General features: G+C 42.3%; 1 protein-coding gene across 1 annotated transcript in view; it reads left to right on the plus strand.

The window, feature by feature from the left end:
* syndig1l (synapse differentiation inducing 1-like) overlaps window positions 1–15279 on the plus strand; it is a 98789-nt gene that overhangs the window by 23544 nt on the left and 59966 nt on the right. The window contains exon 2 of the mRNA XM_014206116.3: window positions 139–766. Coding sequence (XP_014061591.1) covers window positions 251–766 — 516 coding nt within the window. The 5' untranslated portion in view covers window positions 139–250. The remainder of the gene's footprint in view (window positions 1–138; window positions 767–15279) is intronic.

The following is a 15279-nucleotide window of genomic DNA, read 5'->3' on the forward strand; positions in this document are numbered from 1 at the left end:
TGCAGTGTTGTCTCTTGCTAGCCCAGTATGTGTTGTGTTTATACTAGTTTCACTGAGACGAAAAAAAACCCTGATCAAAGTGAGTTTACTAACTCTCCTCTCCTCCCCATTCTCTCTCTTATCCTCTCCTCTTTGCAGCTCTCTTCCCGTTGAGCAACATCAGTAGCTGTCACCTCCCTCTCTCCATCCCTCTCTCCTTCCGTGAGGTCCTGTTACGCCACTCCCACTGACCTCCTGACACCTCGTTGCCATGGAAAGCCTGAGCGAGCTCCAGAACCCGCTCTTGGACAAGAACAGCAAGCACGTCGTCAACGGTTACGGGGGCGACTTCCCTAACAACCAGTACCAGGAGAATATTATCAACTACTTCGTAACCGGCGGGAACGGAGGAGGAGGTGGAGGAGGTAACACTAACAACGGTGCCGTGGCCCACGTGGGACAAAACAACAGCAACGGCAAAATGAAAGCTCAACAACTCCTGGACGCCACCTCCCTCCATCTGGCCGTCGAGGCCTTCTACAGGCCGAATTTCATCCTGTACAAGGAGGATGGGGGAGGAGGCGGCGTCAAGGCCAAGGATTATAAGAGCGAGTGCTGCGAGACTACCTTCACAGAGAAGAAAGAGAAGGAGAGGGAGGCGTCTGTAGCAGTGGAGACCCCCGGAAGCACAGAGGACCCTCAGGCCAAGCTGCTAGAGGACGGAGACAACGTTAAGATACAGACTGTCTCCTATGAGGTGGAGGAGGAGGAGTACGTAGAGTATGAGGTAAGACCATAACCAAACTGTAGTTAACGTGATCATGATAGACAGTAGAGGAGGAGGTCAGACCAGAGGTATACTGTAGTTAATGTGATTATGATAGACAGTAGAGGAGGGGGTCAGACCAGAGCTATATTGTAGATAATGTGATCATGATAGACAGTAGAGGAGGAGGTCAGACCAGAGCTATACTGTAGTTAATGTGATTATGATAGACAGTAGAGGAGGAGGTCAGACCAGAGCTATACTGTAGTTAATGTGATCATGATAGACAGTAGAGGAGGAGGTCAGACCAGAGCAATACTGTAGTTATTTTGATCGTGATAGACAGTAGAGAAGGAGGTCAGACCAGAGCTATACTGTAGTTAATGTGATCATGATAGACAGTAGAGGAGGAGGTCAGACCAGAGCTATACTGTAGTTCATGTGATCATGATAGACAGTAGAGGAGGAGGTCAGACCAGAGCTATACTGTAGTTCATGTGATCATGATAGACAGTAGAGAAGGAGGTCAGACCAGAGCTATACTGTAGTTAATGTGATCATGATAGACAGCAGAGAAGGAGGGCAGACCAGAGCTATACTGTAGTTATTGTGATCATGATAGACAGTATGTAGAGGAGGAAGGAAGGACATACAGTCGTGGCCAAAAGTTTTGAGAATGACACAAATATTAATTTTCACAAAGTCTGCTGCCTCAGTTTGTATGATGGCAATTTGCATATACTCCAGAATGTTATGAAGAGTGATGAGATGAATTGCAATTAATTGCAAAGTTTCTCTTTGCCATGCAAATGAACTTAATCCCCCAAAAACATTTCCACTGCATTTCAGCCCTGCCACAAGAGGACCAGCTGACATCATGTCAGTGATTCTCTCATTAACACAGGTGTGAGTGTTGACGAGGACAAGGCTGGAGATCACTTTGTCATGCTGATTGACTTTGAATAACAGACTGGAAGCTTCAAAAGGAGGGTGGTGCTTGGAATCATTGTTCTTCCTCTGTCAAACATGGTTACCTGCAAGGAAACACGTGCCGTCATCATTGCTTTGCTCACAATTTTAGCTAAGAACACAGCCATGAATAAAGAATGGTACCAACACATCCTCCGAGAGCAACTTCTCCCAACCATCCAGGAACAGTTTGGTGACGAACAATGCCTTTTCCAGCATGATGGAGCACCTTGCCATAAGGCAAAAGTGATAACTAAGTGGCTCGGGGAACAAAACATTGATATTTTGGGTCCATGGCCAGGAAACTCCCCAGACCTTAATCCCATTGAGAACTTGTGGTCAATCCTCAAGAGGCAGGTGGACAAACAAAACCCCACAAATTCTGACAAACTCCAAGCATTGATTATGCAAGAATGGGCTGCCATCAGTCAGGATGTGGCCCAGAAGTTAATTGACAGCATGCCAGGGCAGATTGCAGAGGTCTTGAAAAAGAAGGGTCAACACTGCAAATATTGACTCTGCATCAACTTCATGCAATTGTCAATAAAAGCCTTTGGCACTTATGAAATGCTTGTAATTATACTTCAGTGTAACATCTGACAAAAATATCTAAGGACACTGAAGCAGCAAACTTTGTGGAAATTAATATTTGTGTCATTCTCAAAACTTTTGGCCACGACTGTGCACGACTGTACACTCTGCTGCATATTTTATTTTAACAGATATTTGGTCTGTCTATGAGACATTTGTTTGTCCCTTGCACCTGCAGTGTTATTGGATGTACTCACTGTGGCTCTAGCAAATATTGTGGTGGCTAGGGGAACCAGTGAGATTGGTTAGGGTTGGGCCATAGTGCAGAGCACTGGGTTGGGCAGTAGTCCAGAGAAGAGGGACTCTCTCTGTCTCTCTCTCTCTCGCTCGCTCGCTCGCTCGCACACACACACACACACACACACACACACACACACACACACACACACACACACACACACACACACACACACACACACACACACACACACACACACACACACACACACACACACACACACACTGACTGACTGACTGACTGTATCTCTCTATCTCTCTCACACACACACTGACTGACTGTATCGCTCTCTCTCTCTCTCTCTCTCTCTCTCTCTCTCTCTCTCTCTCACACACACTGACTGACTGACTGTCTCTCTCTCACACACTGACTGACTGTCTCTCTCTCTCTCTCTCACACACACTGACTGACCGTATCTCTCTCACTCAATGACTGACTGACTGACTGTCTCTCTCACACACACACACTGACTGACTGCTTTGCTTTTAGCGCCTCTCTCCAGATACACAGTCAGAGAGCGAGATATAGAGAGACAGTCAGAGAGAGCAAACAGAGAGAGAGAGAGAGAGAGATAGACAGAGAGAGAGCTAGAGAGAGAGAGAGAGAGACAGTCAGAGAGAGAGATAGAGACAGTCAGAGAGAGAGATAGATAGACAGTCAGAGAGAGAGATAGATAGACAGTCAGAGAGAGATAGATAGAGACAGTCAGAGAGAGAGATAGATAGACAGTCAGAGAGAAAGATAGAGAGTCTTATAAGATGCTTCCCAGCATCTTCTTCCTTGTAGTGGACCAATGATATTACAGCTACCGGGCACTTGACCAATGGATATTAGAGCAATACTCCACATTTAGACTGAGGTTTTCACCGCTCTGCTGTCTACCTATGCTGTGTGTGTATACACACTGTACTGTATCTCACACATGGAACATTGCATCTCCTAAAAAATACATGATAGGTCCTAGCACGACTCTTTACCCGGTTGACATTTAAAGTGATAGTGCAGTATTTTGGCAATCAAGACCTCCTTTCTACTTGTGAGACGAACTCATGGATACAATTTTTTTTATCTCTGCATGTAGTTTGAAGGGAAGTTGCTATCTCGTGTTAGCGCAATTGCTAACTAGCGTAAGCACAATGACTGGGAATCTACAGGAACAGATAGCATGCTAGCAGTTGTTATCGTTCCTGGTATCACTGTCTGCAAACACAGGAAAAAGTGCTTTGTGCTATTTTGAGTGTTTTTCTATGGGTATTTTCACAATCTTTTCAGGTTCAGCCAGAATCAGACATCCGGTCGAAACAGTCACCATAGATTTTCTATAGACATCCCTATCTATACTCTGAACAAAACACTATCCAAATCTATCCAATATGTGTCTCGGTTGTGGTCCTTTCAAATCTGCTTGATATTCTGTGTGTGTGTGTGTGTGTGTGTGTGTGTGTGTGTGTGTGTGTGTGTGTGTGTGTGTGGTGTGTGTGTGTGTGTGTGTGTGTGTGTGTGTGTGTGCGCACAGCCAGGTCGCTCAAGATTCACGCTGGCTCAATCTATTGTTTTTCTCAGATTATAATTGTAATTGGTTGTGTAACAGAACAGGCATTGAATAATAAAACAAAATATGATCCCATTTTGGTTTTAGAAATGTTTGCAAATGTATAAAAATAAATTACATTTACATAATTATTCAGACCCTTTGCTCAGTACTATGTTGAAACACCTTTGGCTGCGATTGCAGCCTCGAGTCTTCTTGGGTATGACGGTACAAGCTTGGCTCACCTGTATTTGGGGAGTTTCTCCCATTCTTCTCTGCAGATCCTCTCAAGATCTGTCAGGTTGGATGGGGAGCGTTGCTGCACAGCTATTTTCAGGTCTCTCCAGAGATGTTTGATCAGGTTTAACTCCGGGCTCTGGCTGGGCCACTCAAGGACATTCAGAGACTTTTCCTGAAGCCACTTCTACGTTGTCTTGGCTGTGTGCTTAGGGTCGTTATCCTGTTGGAAGGTGAACCTTCGACCCAGTCTGAGGTCCTGAGCGCTCTGGAGCAGGTTTTCATCAAGGATCTTTCTGTACTTTGTTTCGTTCATCTTTCCCTCGATCCTGACTAGTCTCCCAGTCCCTGCCTCCAAAGAGTTCAATCTTGGTTTCATCAGGCCAGAAAATCTTGTTTTTTCATGGTCTGAGAGTCTTTAGGTGCCTTTTGGCAAACTTCAAGCAGGCTGTCATGTGCCTTTTACTGGCTTCCGTCTGGCCACTCTACCATAAAGACCTGATTGGCGGAGTGCTACAGAGATGGTCGTCCATCTGGAAGGTTCTTCCATCTCCACAGAGGAACTCTAGAGCTCTGTCAGAGAGACCATCGGGTTCTTGGTCACCACCCTGACCAAGGTCCTTCTTACCCGATGGCTCAGTTTGGCCGGGCGGCGAACTCTAGGAAGAGTCTTGGTAGTTCCAAACTTGGTGGAACCAAATTTCTCCAATCAAGTTGTAGAAACATCATCTCAAGGATGATCAATGCAAACAGGATGCACCTGAGCTCAATTTCGAGTCTAATAGCAAAGGGTCTGAATAAATGTAAAAAAGAGTTTTCTAATTTGTATAAAAAAACAATTCTTCTAAAACCTGTCATTATGGGGTATTGTGTTTAGATTGCTGAAGAAATTGTTTTATATAATACATTTTAGAATAAGGCTGTAACATAAGAAAATGTGGGAAAAGTCAAAGGGTCTCAATACAATTTGTCAATCCGTCTGTCACGGATTCAGTCCATAGATTTACCATTGATATTCTTAGTTTAGGCCGGGATTCTCTCTCTCTGCATACAGTCTAGACAGCGCTGTCGGGTTCCTACCCGCCCTTTTGTGGATCAACGACCTGCTCAAGACACCTTGTTGTCCTGACATCCTCTACTCTATTTCACCTAGGTGAAGGAGGGATTTTAGGGGGATGGATAAAACTGGGGTCAATTAAGGATCTAATTCGCAGTTTTTTGAGAGACAGAATACTATTTTTCTCCGTTTTCTGGGCTTGTGATTCAAATGTAATAAATCATTAAAATGTTTGTGAAGCACTGTGCAAGTGATACATTTGTGACATCATCAATATTATTCCTATTATTTTTCAACTTGACACAGTCACAGGATGCCACCTTCTCCAAACAAGTCAGTTCGTCAAATGTATGCCCTGCTAGAACTGCCCCGGTCACCTGTAAGTGCTGTTACTGTGAAGTGTAAACGTCTAGGAGCAACAACGGCTCAGCCACTAAGTGGTAGGCCACACAAGCTCCTATGACTACTACTCTGGCTCGTCGGATGTGGAAGGGCTTGCAAACTATCATGGATTATAAAGGGAAACTCAGCCGTGAGCTGTCCAGTGACGCAAGCCTACAGTTGAAGATGTAAGTTTACATACACTTAGGTTGGAGTCATTAAAACTCGTTTTTCAACCACAAATTCCTTGTTAACAAACTATATTTTTGGCAAGTCGATTAGGACATCTACTTTGTGCATGACACAAATCATTTTTCCAATAATTGTTTACAGACAGATTATTTCACTTATAATTCACTGTATCACAATTCCAGTGGGTCAGAAGTTTACATTCACTAAGTTGACTGTGCCTTTAAACAGCTTGGAAAATTCCAGAAAATGATGTCATGGCTTTAGAATCTTCTGATAGGCTAATTGACATAATTTGAGTCAATTGGAGGTGTACCTGTGGATGTATTTCAAGGCCTACTTTCAAACTCAGTGCCTCTTGGCTTGACATCATAGGAAAATCAAAAGAAATCAGCCAAGACCTCAGAAAAAAATGGTAGACCTTCACAAATCTGGTTCATCCTTGGGAGCAATAAAAACGAGTCCTATATCGACATAACCTGAAAGGCCGCTCAGCAAGGGAGAAGCCACTGCTCCAAAACCGCCATAAAAAGCCAGACTACGGTTTGCAACGGCACATGGGGACAAAGATTGTACTTTTTGGAGGAATGTCCTCTGGTCTGATGAAACAAAAATAGAACTGTTTGGCCATAATGACAATTGCTATGTTTGGAGGAAAAAGGGGGAGGCATGCAAGCCGAAGAACACCATCCCAACCGTGAAGCACGGAGGTGGCAGCATCGTGTTGTGGGGGTGCTTTACTGCAGGAGGGACTGGTGCACTTCACAAAATAGATGGCATCATGAGGTAGGAAAATTATGTGGATATATTGAAGCAACATCTTAAGACATCAGTCAGGAAGTTAAAGCGTGGTCACAAATGGGTTTTCCAAATGGACAATGACCCCAAGCATACTTCCAAAGTTGTGGCATAATGGCTTAAGGACAACAAAGTCAAGGTATTGGAGTGGCCATCACAAGCCCTGACCTCAATCCTATAGAAAATGTGTGGGCAGAACTGAAAAGGCGTGTGCGAGCAAGGAGGCCTACAAACCTGACTCAGTTACACCAGCTCTGTCAGGAGGAATGGGCCAAAATTCACCCAACTTATTGTGGGAAGCTTGTGGAAGGCTACCCAAAACGTTTGACCCAAGTTAAACAATTCAAAGGCAATGCATCCAAATACTAATTGAGTGTATGTAAACTTCTGACCCACTGGGAATGTGATGAAAGAAATAAAATATGAAATAAATCATTCTCTATACTATTATTCTGACATTTCACATTCTTAAAATAAAGTGGAGATCCTATCTGATCTAAGACAGGGAATTTTTACTAGCATTAAATGTCATGAATTGTGAAAAATTTAGTTTAAATGTATTTCACTAAGGTGTATGTAAACTTCCGACTTCATCTGTATATACCTTCTATGCTTGCTTCGAAGCAAGCAACACTGAACCATGCATGAGAGCACCAGCTGTTCCGGACATCTGTGTGAGCACTCTCTCCATAGCCGATGTGAGTAAGACCTTTAAACAGGTCAACATTCAGAAGGCCGCAGGGCCAGATGGATTACCAGGACGTATACTCAGAGCACATGCTGACCAGCTGGCAAGTGTCTTCACTGACACTTTCAACCTCTCCCTGGCCCAGTCTGTAATACCTACATGTTTCAAGCTGACCACCATAGTCCATGTGCTTAAGATCACCAAGGTAACCTGTCTTAATGACTATCGCCCCATAGCACAAACATCTGTAGCCCAGAAATTCTGTAGCCATGAAAGGCTGGTCATGACTCACATCAACATTATCATCCCAGACACCTTGGACCCACTCCAATTCGCATACTGCCCCAACAGATCCACAGATGATGCGATCTCTATTACAAAAACCTCTTCTTCAACGTCAGCAAGACAAAGGAACTGATCGTGGACTACAAGAAATGGAAGGCCGAGCACACCCCCATCCACATCGATGGGACTGTAGTGGAGCAGGTCGAGAGCTTCAAGTTCCTCGGTGTCCATATCACTAAGGAAATATCATTGTCCACATACACCAACTCAGGTGTGAAGACAGCACGACAGCACCTCTTTCCCCCCAGGAGGCATAAAATATTTGTCATGGGCTCCTTGGATCCTCAAAAAGTTGTACAGCCGCACCATTGAAAGCATCTTAAAACCTGTTGGGGCTACAGGTTAGCAATGAACCCCGAGTCGGGATTGCTAACAAGGCTGGAAATTCAAAACATCAAAAATCTAATAATTTCAATTTCTCAAACCATCAACTATTTTACACAATTTAAAAGATAAACATCTCCTTAATCTAACCACATTGTTCGATTTTCAAAGAGGCTTTACGGCAAAAGTATAAAGTTAGATTATGTTAGGACAGTACATAGCCACAAAAGTACAAACATCCATTTTCAATTCAAGGTCAGGCGTCACCAAAAGCAGAAACCAGCTAGAATTATGCACTAACCTTTGTCAATCTCCATCAGATGACACTCCTAGGACATTATGTTATACAATACATGCATTTTTTGTTCCATCAAGTTCATATTTATATCCAAAAACAGCATTTTACAGTAGCGTGAAATTCAGATTTTTTTCTTCTCTGAAATGCTTCCGGTGAACATAACAAAATTACTATTCGACAACATTGGTAAATTATAATATTGTCATTCAAAGAATAATATATTATCATCTCGTAATTGCTACCGAATGGCCAGATCTCAAAATAACTTTACTGGGAAATCACATTTTGCAATAAACGGGGTGCTATGCTAAGAACAACAGGCTATGCTATACAGTTAGCATCATCTAAAATCGATAATAACATTGTAAATACCCCCTTACCTTTGATTATCTCCATCAGAAGGCAGGATCCCAGGTCCGGAAGGCATTCCAGGTCCGGAACAAATGTGGTTTCTTTTGACAAAGTTCATAATTTATGTCCAAATAACACCAAGTACTTAGCGTTCATTATGCTCCCACAAAACGTGGTTGGGGGGCTGGTAAAATCACGCCGAAAAGCTAAAAAAACCTAGTAAATAATCTATTTATGTTCGTTCAAACATGTCAAATGTTGTTTAGCATTAATCTTTTGGTCCATTTTTAACATTAAACATCAGTAATATTTTCACACAACCTATCCTATGTCTAGATAAAAAATGATGACAAACTCACGTTTCTCAGATTTATGCGCAGGCGCAAAAAAATGAAGTGATGACATGTCAACTTCCTTGGATTCTAATTTGCTCTCTGTTTATCATAGACGCTTCAAACAACTTTATAAAGATCGTTGACATCTAGTGGAAGCCGTAGGTGTTGCGAAATGAATCCTTTCTCACTATGGTATCTATAAAACAATGACACTAAATAGTACAGTCACAAAATTCACATTTCTTTTAATCTATTTTTCACAGGTTTTTGCCTGCAATATGAGTTTTGTTATACTTACAGACACCATTCAAACTGTTTTAGAAAATTCAGAGTGTTTTCTATCCGAATGTGTTAATAATATGCATATCCTAGCTTCTGAGTTGGTGTAGGAGGCAGTTAAAAATGGGCACATATTTTTTTCAAAATGTCTCAATACTGCCCCCGAGCCCCAACAGGTTAACTGTCTGCATCACCGCCTGGTATGGAAACTTATTGGCATTCGACCGCAAGGCGCTACAGAGGTTAGTGTTGATTGCCCAGTTCATCCCGAGGGCCAAGCTCCCTGCCACCCAGGACATCTATACCAGGCAGTGTCAGAGGAAGACAATAAAAATTGTCAAAGACTCCAGCCACCCAAGTCATAGACTGTTCTCTCTACTACTCCTGAACAGCTTCTAGCCCCCAAACCATAAGACTGCTAAATAGTTAGTCCTGGTAGATATTAGTTAACTATTTAACTATCTGCATTGACCCTTTTTGCTCTAACTCTTTTGACTTATCACATACACTGCTGCTGTTTATTATCTATCCTGTTGCCTAGTCACTTTATCCCTACCTATATGTACATATCGACCTCAATTACCTCCTACACCTCCACATTGACTCAGTACTGGTACCCTGTATATAGTATATACTGTATATAGCCAAGTTATTGTTACTCATTGTGTATTTATTGCTTGTTATAATTTTGTATTATTCAAAAAATATATATATTCTCTGCATTGTTGGGAAGGGCCCGTAAGTAAGCATTTCACTGTTAGTCGGGGGAGAGAGAGAGAGAGAGAGAGAGAGAGACACTACAAGCAAATAGCACAAAAGGATGAGAAAAGCGAAACACATCCTGTTAGTAGTGTGAGACTGAATTGCTCCGTTGAAGGGTCCTCATCAGAGCACAATGGCCATGGTTTTCACCGTGGTGAGTGTCTATCTTAGGAGGAAGAAGGGCACTAAAGTGGATCTACTTTAATCTCCGGAAAGATGATGATGAAACAGTTTACTATTAGCTTCATCTCTGTGTCTCAAATGGCACCCTATCCAGAGCCATGGTCAAAAGTAGTGCACTAGGTACAGAGATGTAGGACCTTCATAAAAGTTTGTAATTTCCACTTTGAAATTTCAGACTTGATTTGCCCTAATGAAAAATGTATCAACCCCTGTAAAAAGTTGCATGAATTATATTCAACATAATTCACATTTCCTGCTCAAAGTAAGATACTACATCTGTAGGGAATAGGGTACCATGTGTTATTCCAAGCAGGAACTAGTGATGGCCGGAGACGGACTGGAATACATACTATAAGGCATTTGCCAATGTTTGGGTGGCATCACATGTACAGAATTAGAATGAAAAGAAGAATGGGATTCTTCTCCAGAATGGTTTTTCCTCCGGCCACCCAATGGGGTTGTGTCTCAAAGGAATGTTCATGTACTGTAGAACACTGAGAAAGGATTCTAGAATTCGGTAAGATTATGTTAAATTTCCAGATGGTACATCCAATATGGCCACTGGTCCACACACCACAGAATGTTACTTTGAACCTGGATGTCTGCTGTGTTCTGATCCTGTGGCCATATGTACAGCACAGATGTAGGATCTTAATTTGAGCCAGTTTGCTACATCAGGAAATTAATCCTGCAGCAACAGGAAATGTGAATTATTATGTTGATTATAATTAATGGATATTTATGTAGGGTTTGATACATTTTTCCAAAGTGAAAATCAAGTTTTACATTTCAAAATGGAAATTACCAACTTCAGAAGCCTTTTAACCCCTAAAATACACTACCTTTGTTTTTTGTTCCTGTTCTCCTCCAACAGGGTGATCAAATTAACATCTGTAGATGTACAGTGCTAGTGGTAGTGTCCTGAAGCGTAAGTCATAAGCTGTGGCCCTCTTTGATCTCCTATGAAACATTCAGAGAATTCACAGATGTATCTTAGAGTTACTTTTTCCTCCAGTATGGAACATTTCAGTTGATCTGTTAAGGCTAGGGAAGGGAAGTGCAACAGTATACAGTGTATGTAGACACCTCTTCAATTTAGTGGATTGGGCTATTTCAGCCACACCCATTGCTGACAGGTGTATAAAATCGAGCACACAGCCATACAATCTCCATAGACAAACATTGTCAGCAGAATGGCCTTACTAAAGAGCTCAGTGACGTCTAGGAGCAACAACGGCTCGGCCGCAAAGTGGTAGGCCACACATGCTCACAGAATGGGACTGCCGAGTGCTGAAGCGCGTAGTGCGTAAAAATTGTCTGTCCTCGGTTGCAACACTCACTACCGAGTTTCAAACAGCCTCTGGAAGCAGCGTCAGTACAATAATTGTTTGTCGGGAGCTTCATGAAATGGGTTTCCATGGCCAAGCAGCCTCACACAAGCCTAAGATCCTCATGCGCAATGCCAAGCGTCGGCTGGAGTGGTGTAAAGCTCACTGCCATTGGACTCTGGAGCAGCGGAAACGCGTTCTCTGGAGTGATGGATCACGCTTCACCATCTGTCAGTCCGACAGAGGAATCTCGTTTTGGCAGATGCCAAGAGAAGGCTACATGCCCCAATGCATAGTGCCAACTGTAAAGTTTGGTGGAGGAGGAATAATGGTCTGGGGCTGTTTTTCATGGTTCGGGCTAGGCCCCTTAGTTCCAGTGAAGGGAAATATTAATGCTACAGCATACAATGACATTCTAGATGATTCTGTGCTTCCAACTTTGTGGCAACAGTTTGGGGAAGGCCCTTTCCTGTTTCAGAATGACAATGCCCCCATGTACAAAGCAAGGTGCATACAGAAATGGTTTGTTGAGATCGGTGTGGAAGAACTTGACTGGCCTGCAGAGAGCCCTGAATTCAAACCCATCGAACACCTTTGGGATGAATTGGAACGCCGACTACGAGCCAGGCCTAATCGCCCAACATCAGTGCCCGACCTCACTAATGCTCTTGTGACTGAATGGAAGCAACTCCCCGCAGCAATGTTCCAACATCTAGTGGAAAGCCTTCCCAGAAGAGTGGAGGCTGTTATAGCAGCAAAGGGGGGACCAACTCCATATTAATACCCATGATTTTGGAATCAGATGTTGAAGGAGCAGGTGTCCACATACTTTTGGTCATGTAGTGTATTTGTCTGCCATCTGCCACACCATTTCCAATGCATTACATTTGCATTTATAGGCAGCTTTCAGATGTCCATTTCTTAGATGGAAATGTTTTATGTGTAGTCGGAATGCAGTGATCTTTTCATGGAAATGGCCCTGCTCCAACTCCAACCTCTTGCTCCTGGCAATTTCCAAAAAACACAGACACACTCCAATGCAGACTTCACCAGAGCATGATCAATACAGGATGTGTCCTAAATGACACCCTATTCCCTATAATGGGCTATAGGGCTCTGGTCAAAAGGAGTACAGGAAATAGAGTGCCATTTTGGACGCATCCAGATAAATCCATTTTTGAAACAGATCCATTAAAAAGTAACTTTTCTTTGTTCTCTGCTCTCTGGTGCAGTGTTGATCAGAACCGGTTTGGAAAGGGGGAAGAAAAGGTACCGTTATCCATTCTGTCTCAATCTGCTCTCTGGTGCAGTGTTGATCGGAACCGGTTTGGAAAGGGGGAAGAAATGGTACCGTTATCCATTCTGTCTCAATCTGTTTTCTGGTGCAGTGTTGATCAGAACCGGTTTGGAAAGGGGGAAGAAAAGGTACCGTTATCCATTCTGTCTCATTCTAAAGGGATGCAAATAGACCTGGCTTCTTCAAACAATCTAGAATGTTCCTCGCTCCACTGCTCCCATTTCATTCCATTATAGGCCAGCGAGACATCCCAGGGAAATCTTTCAGGGATATCCCCCCCCCCCTCCTCCATTTTTCATTTAGAAGCAAATGACAAACCAATCGTTCTGTACCAGTTGTAATCTCTCAAATCATTTGGATTTGGCATCGAGAGGGACTGGTCTGTTACATTTCAATGGCCTTCGTTTATTGGTAAAATTGTAATCAAATCAAATGTATTTTGTCACATGCGCCGAATACAACAGTTGTAGTAGACCTGTGAAATGCTTACTTACAAGCCCTTAACCAACAATGCAGTTCAAGAACTAGTTAAGAAAATATTTACTAAATAACTAAAGTAAAAAGTAACATAATAAAATAAGAATAACAAGCCTATATACAGGGGGTACCGGTACCTAATCAATGTGCAGGGGGACAGGTTAGTCCAGGTCATTTCTACATGTAGGTAGGGGGAAAGTAACACTTTCAGTGTTGGGTTTCTGTGTCTTCCTCATATATTAGTTGTAAGAGAACGATGTATTCAGGTTTTCCCAGATAGCAATAAGTAATATGCTTGATATTGAGGGCTGATACTGTCAGTGTAGCCTCCACTCAGAAAGAGGTTTGATCACAAAATGCTCTCCTTAATGCTCTCCTTGATGCTCTCCTCTGCAAATGTACTTTGCACTTTGCAAATGTCACATCAGATGCTAGTAAACAGTAGAAGTAAACCTCACATGCATTCTCCATGCTTCACCCAAACACTCCCACACTTTCTCATACAGCTGTCCCAAACACTGCCACAATCTCTTATACAGCTGTCCAAAACACTCCCACAATCTCTCATACAGCTGTCCCAAACACTCCCACATGTTCTCATTCAGCTGTCCCAAACACTCCTGCATATACAGCACACTAGTAAACAAACACTTTCTAATGTCTTTGTTGGTAGTGTGTCATCTTTCTGCTCAAGTTCAGTGGTAGAAAAAGTACCTAATTGTCATACTCGAGTAAAAGTAAAGATACCTTAAAACCTCTAGGGGCTAGGGGGCAGTATTTTCACGGCCGGATGAAAAACGTACCCAATTTAAACAGGTTACTACTCTGAACCAGAAAATAGAATATGCATATTATTAGTAGATTTGGATAGAAAACACTCTGAAGTTTCTAAAACTGTTTGAATGGTGTCTCTAAGTATAACAGAACTCATATGGCAGGCAAAAACCTGAGAAAAAATACAAGCAGGAAATGAAAATCTTGTGGCTGTACTATTTTCAAGTCATTGCCAATAAAACACACAGTGACAAAGGATTCATTTTGCACTTCCTATGGCTTCCACTAGATGTCAACAGTCTTTATAAAGTTGTTTGAAGCGTCTATGATGAACATAGACCGGATGAGAAGGAAGGGAAGTTGATGTCCCTGGGATGTCGTCACTTCATTATTGCGCGTTCATGCGCATTCATGTGAGATGAGACCTTTTTCAAAACGTTTTTCAAGACACAGGAAAGGTCCGGTTGAAATATTACTGATGTTTCACGTTAAAAATGGCCCTAAAGATTGATGCTAAACAACGTTTGACATGTTTGAACGAACGTAAATAGATATTTTTTTTTACTTTTTGTCGTGACTTTTCCCTCCCGCACCCTACATTTTGAGTAGCCTACTGAACGCGCTAACAACACGGAACAACATGGAGTTATTTGGACATAAATTATGAACTTCATCGAAAAAAACAACATTTGTTGTGTACCTGGGATTCCTGGAAGTGCCTTCTGATGAAGATTATTAAAGGTAAGGGAATATTTCTAATGTTATTTATGATTTTAGATGATTCCAACATGGCGGCTATCTGTATTGCGTAGTGTATTTTTCTGAGCAGAGTACTCAGATTATTGCAAAGTGTGCTTTCCCAGTAAAGTTATTTTGAAATCTGTCAATGCGGTTGCATTCAGGAGATGTTAATCTATAATTCTTTGAATAACAGTTTAATACTTTAACCATGTTTTATAATGAGTATTTTTTGTAAATTCACTGGCAGATTTGGGGGAGACACATTTTCTCAACGACACGCGCCGATGTAAAATACTGTTTTTGGATATAAATATGAAGTTGATAGAACAGAAAATGCATGTATTGTCTAACATAATGTCCT

The sequence above is a fragment of the Salmo salar genome, chromosome 06, assembly GCF_965601325.2.
Source record: "Salmo salar chromosome 06, fSalSal1, whole genome shotgun sequence".
Classification (NCBI taxonomy): Eukaryota; Metazoa; Chordata; class Actinopteri; order Salmoniformes; family Salmonidae; genus Salmo; species Salmo salar.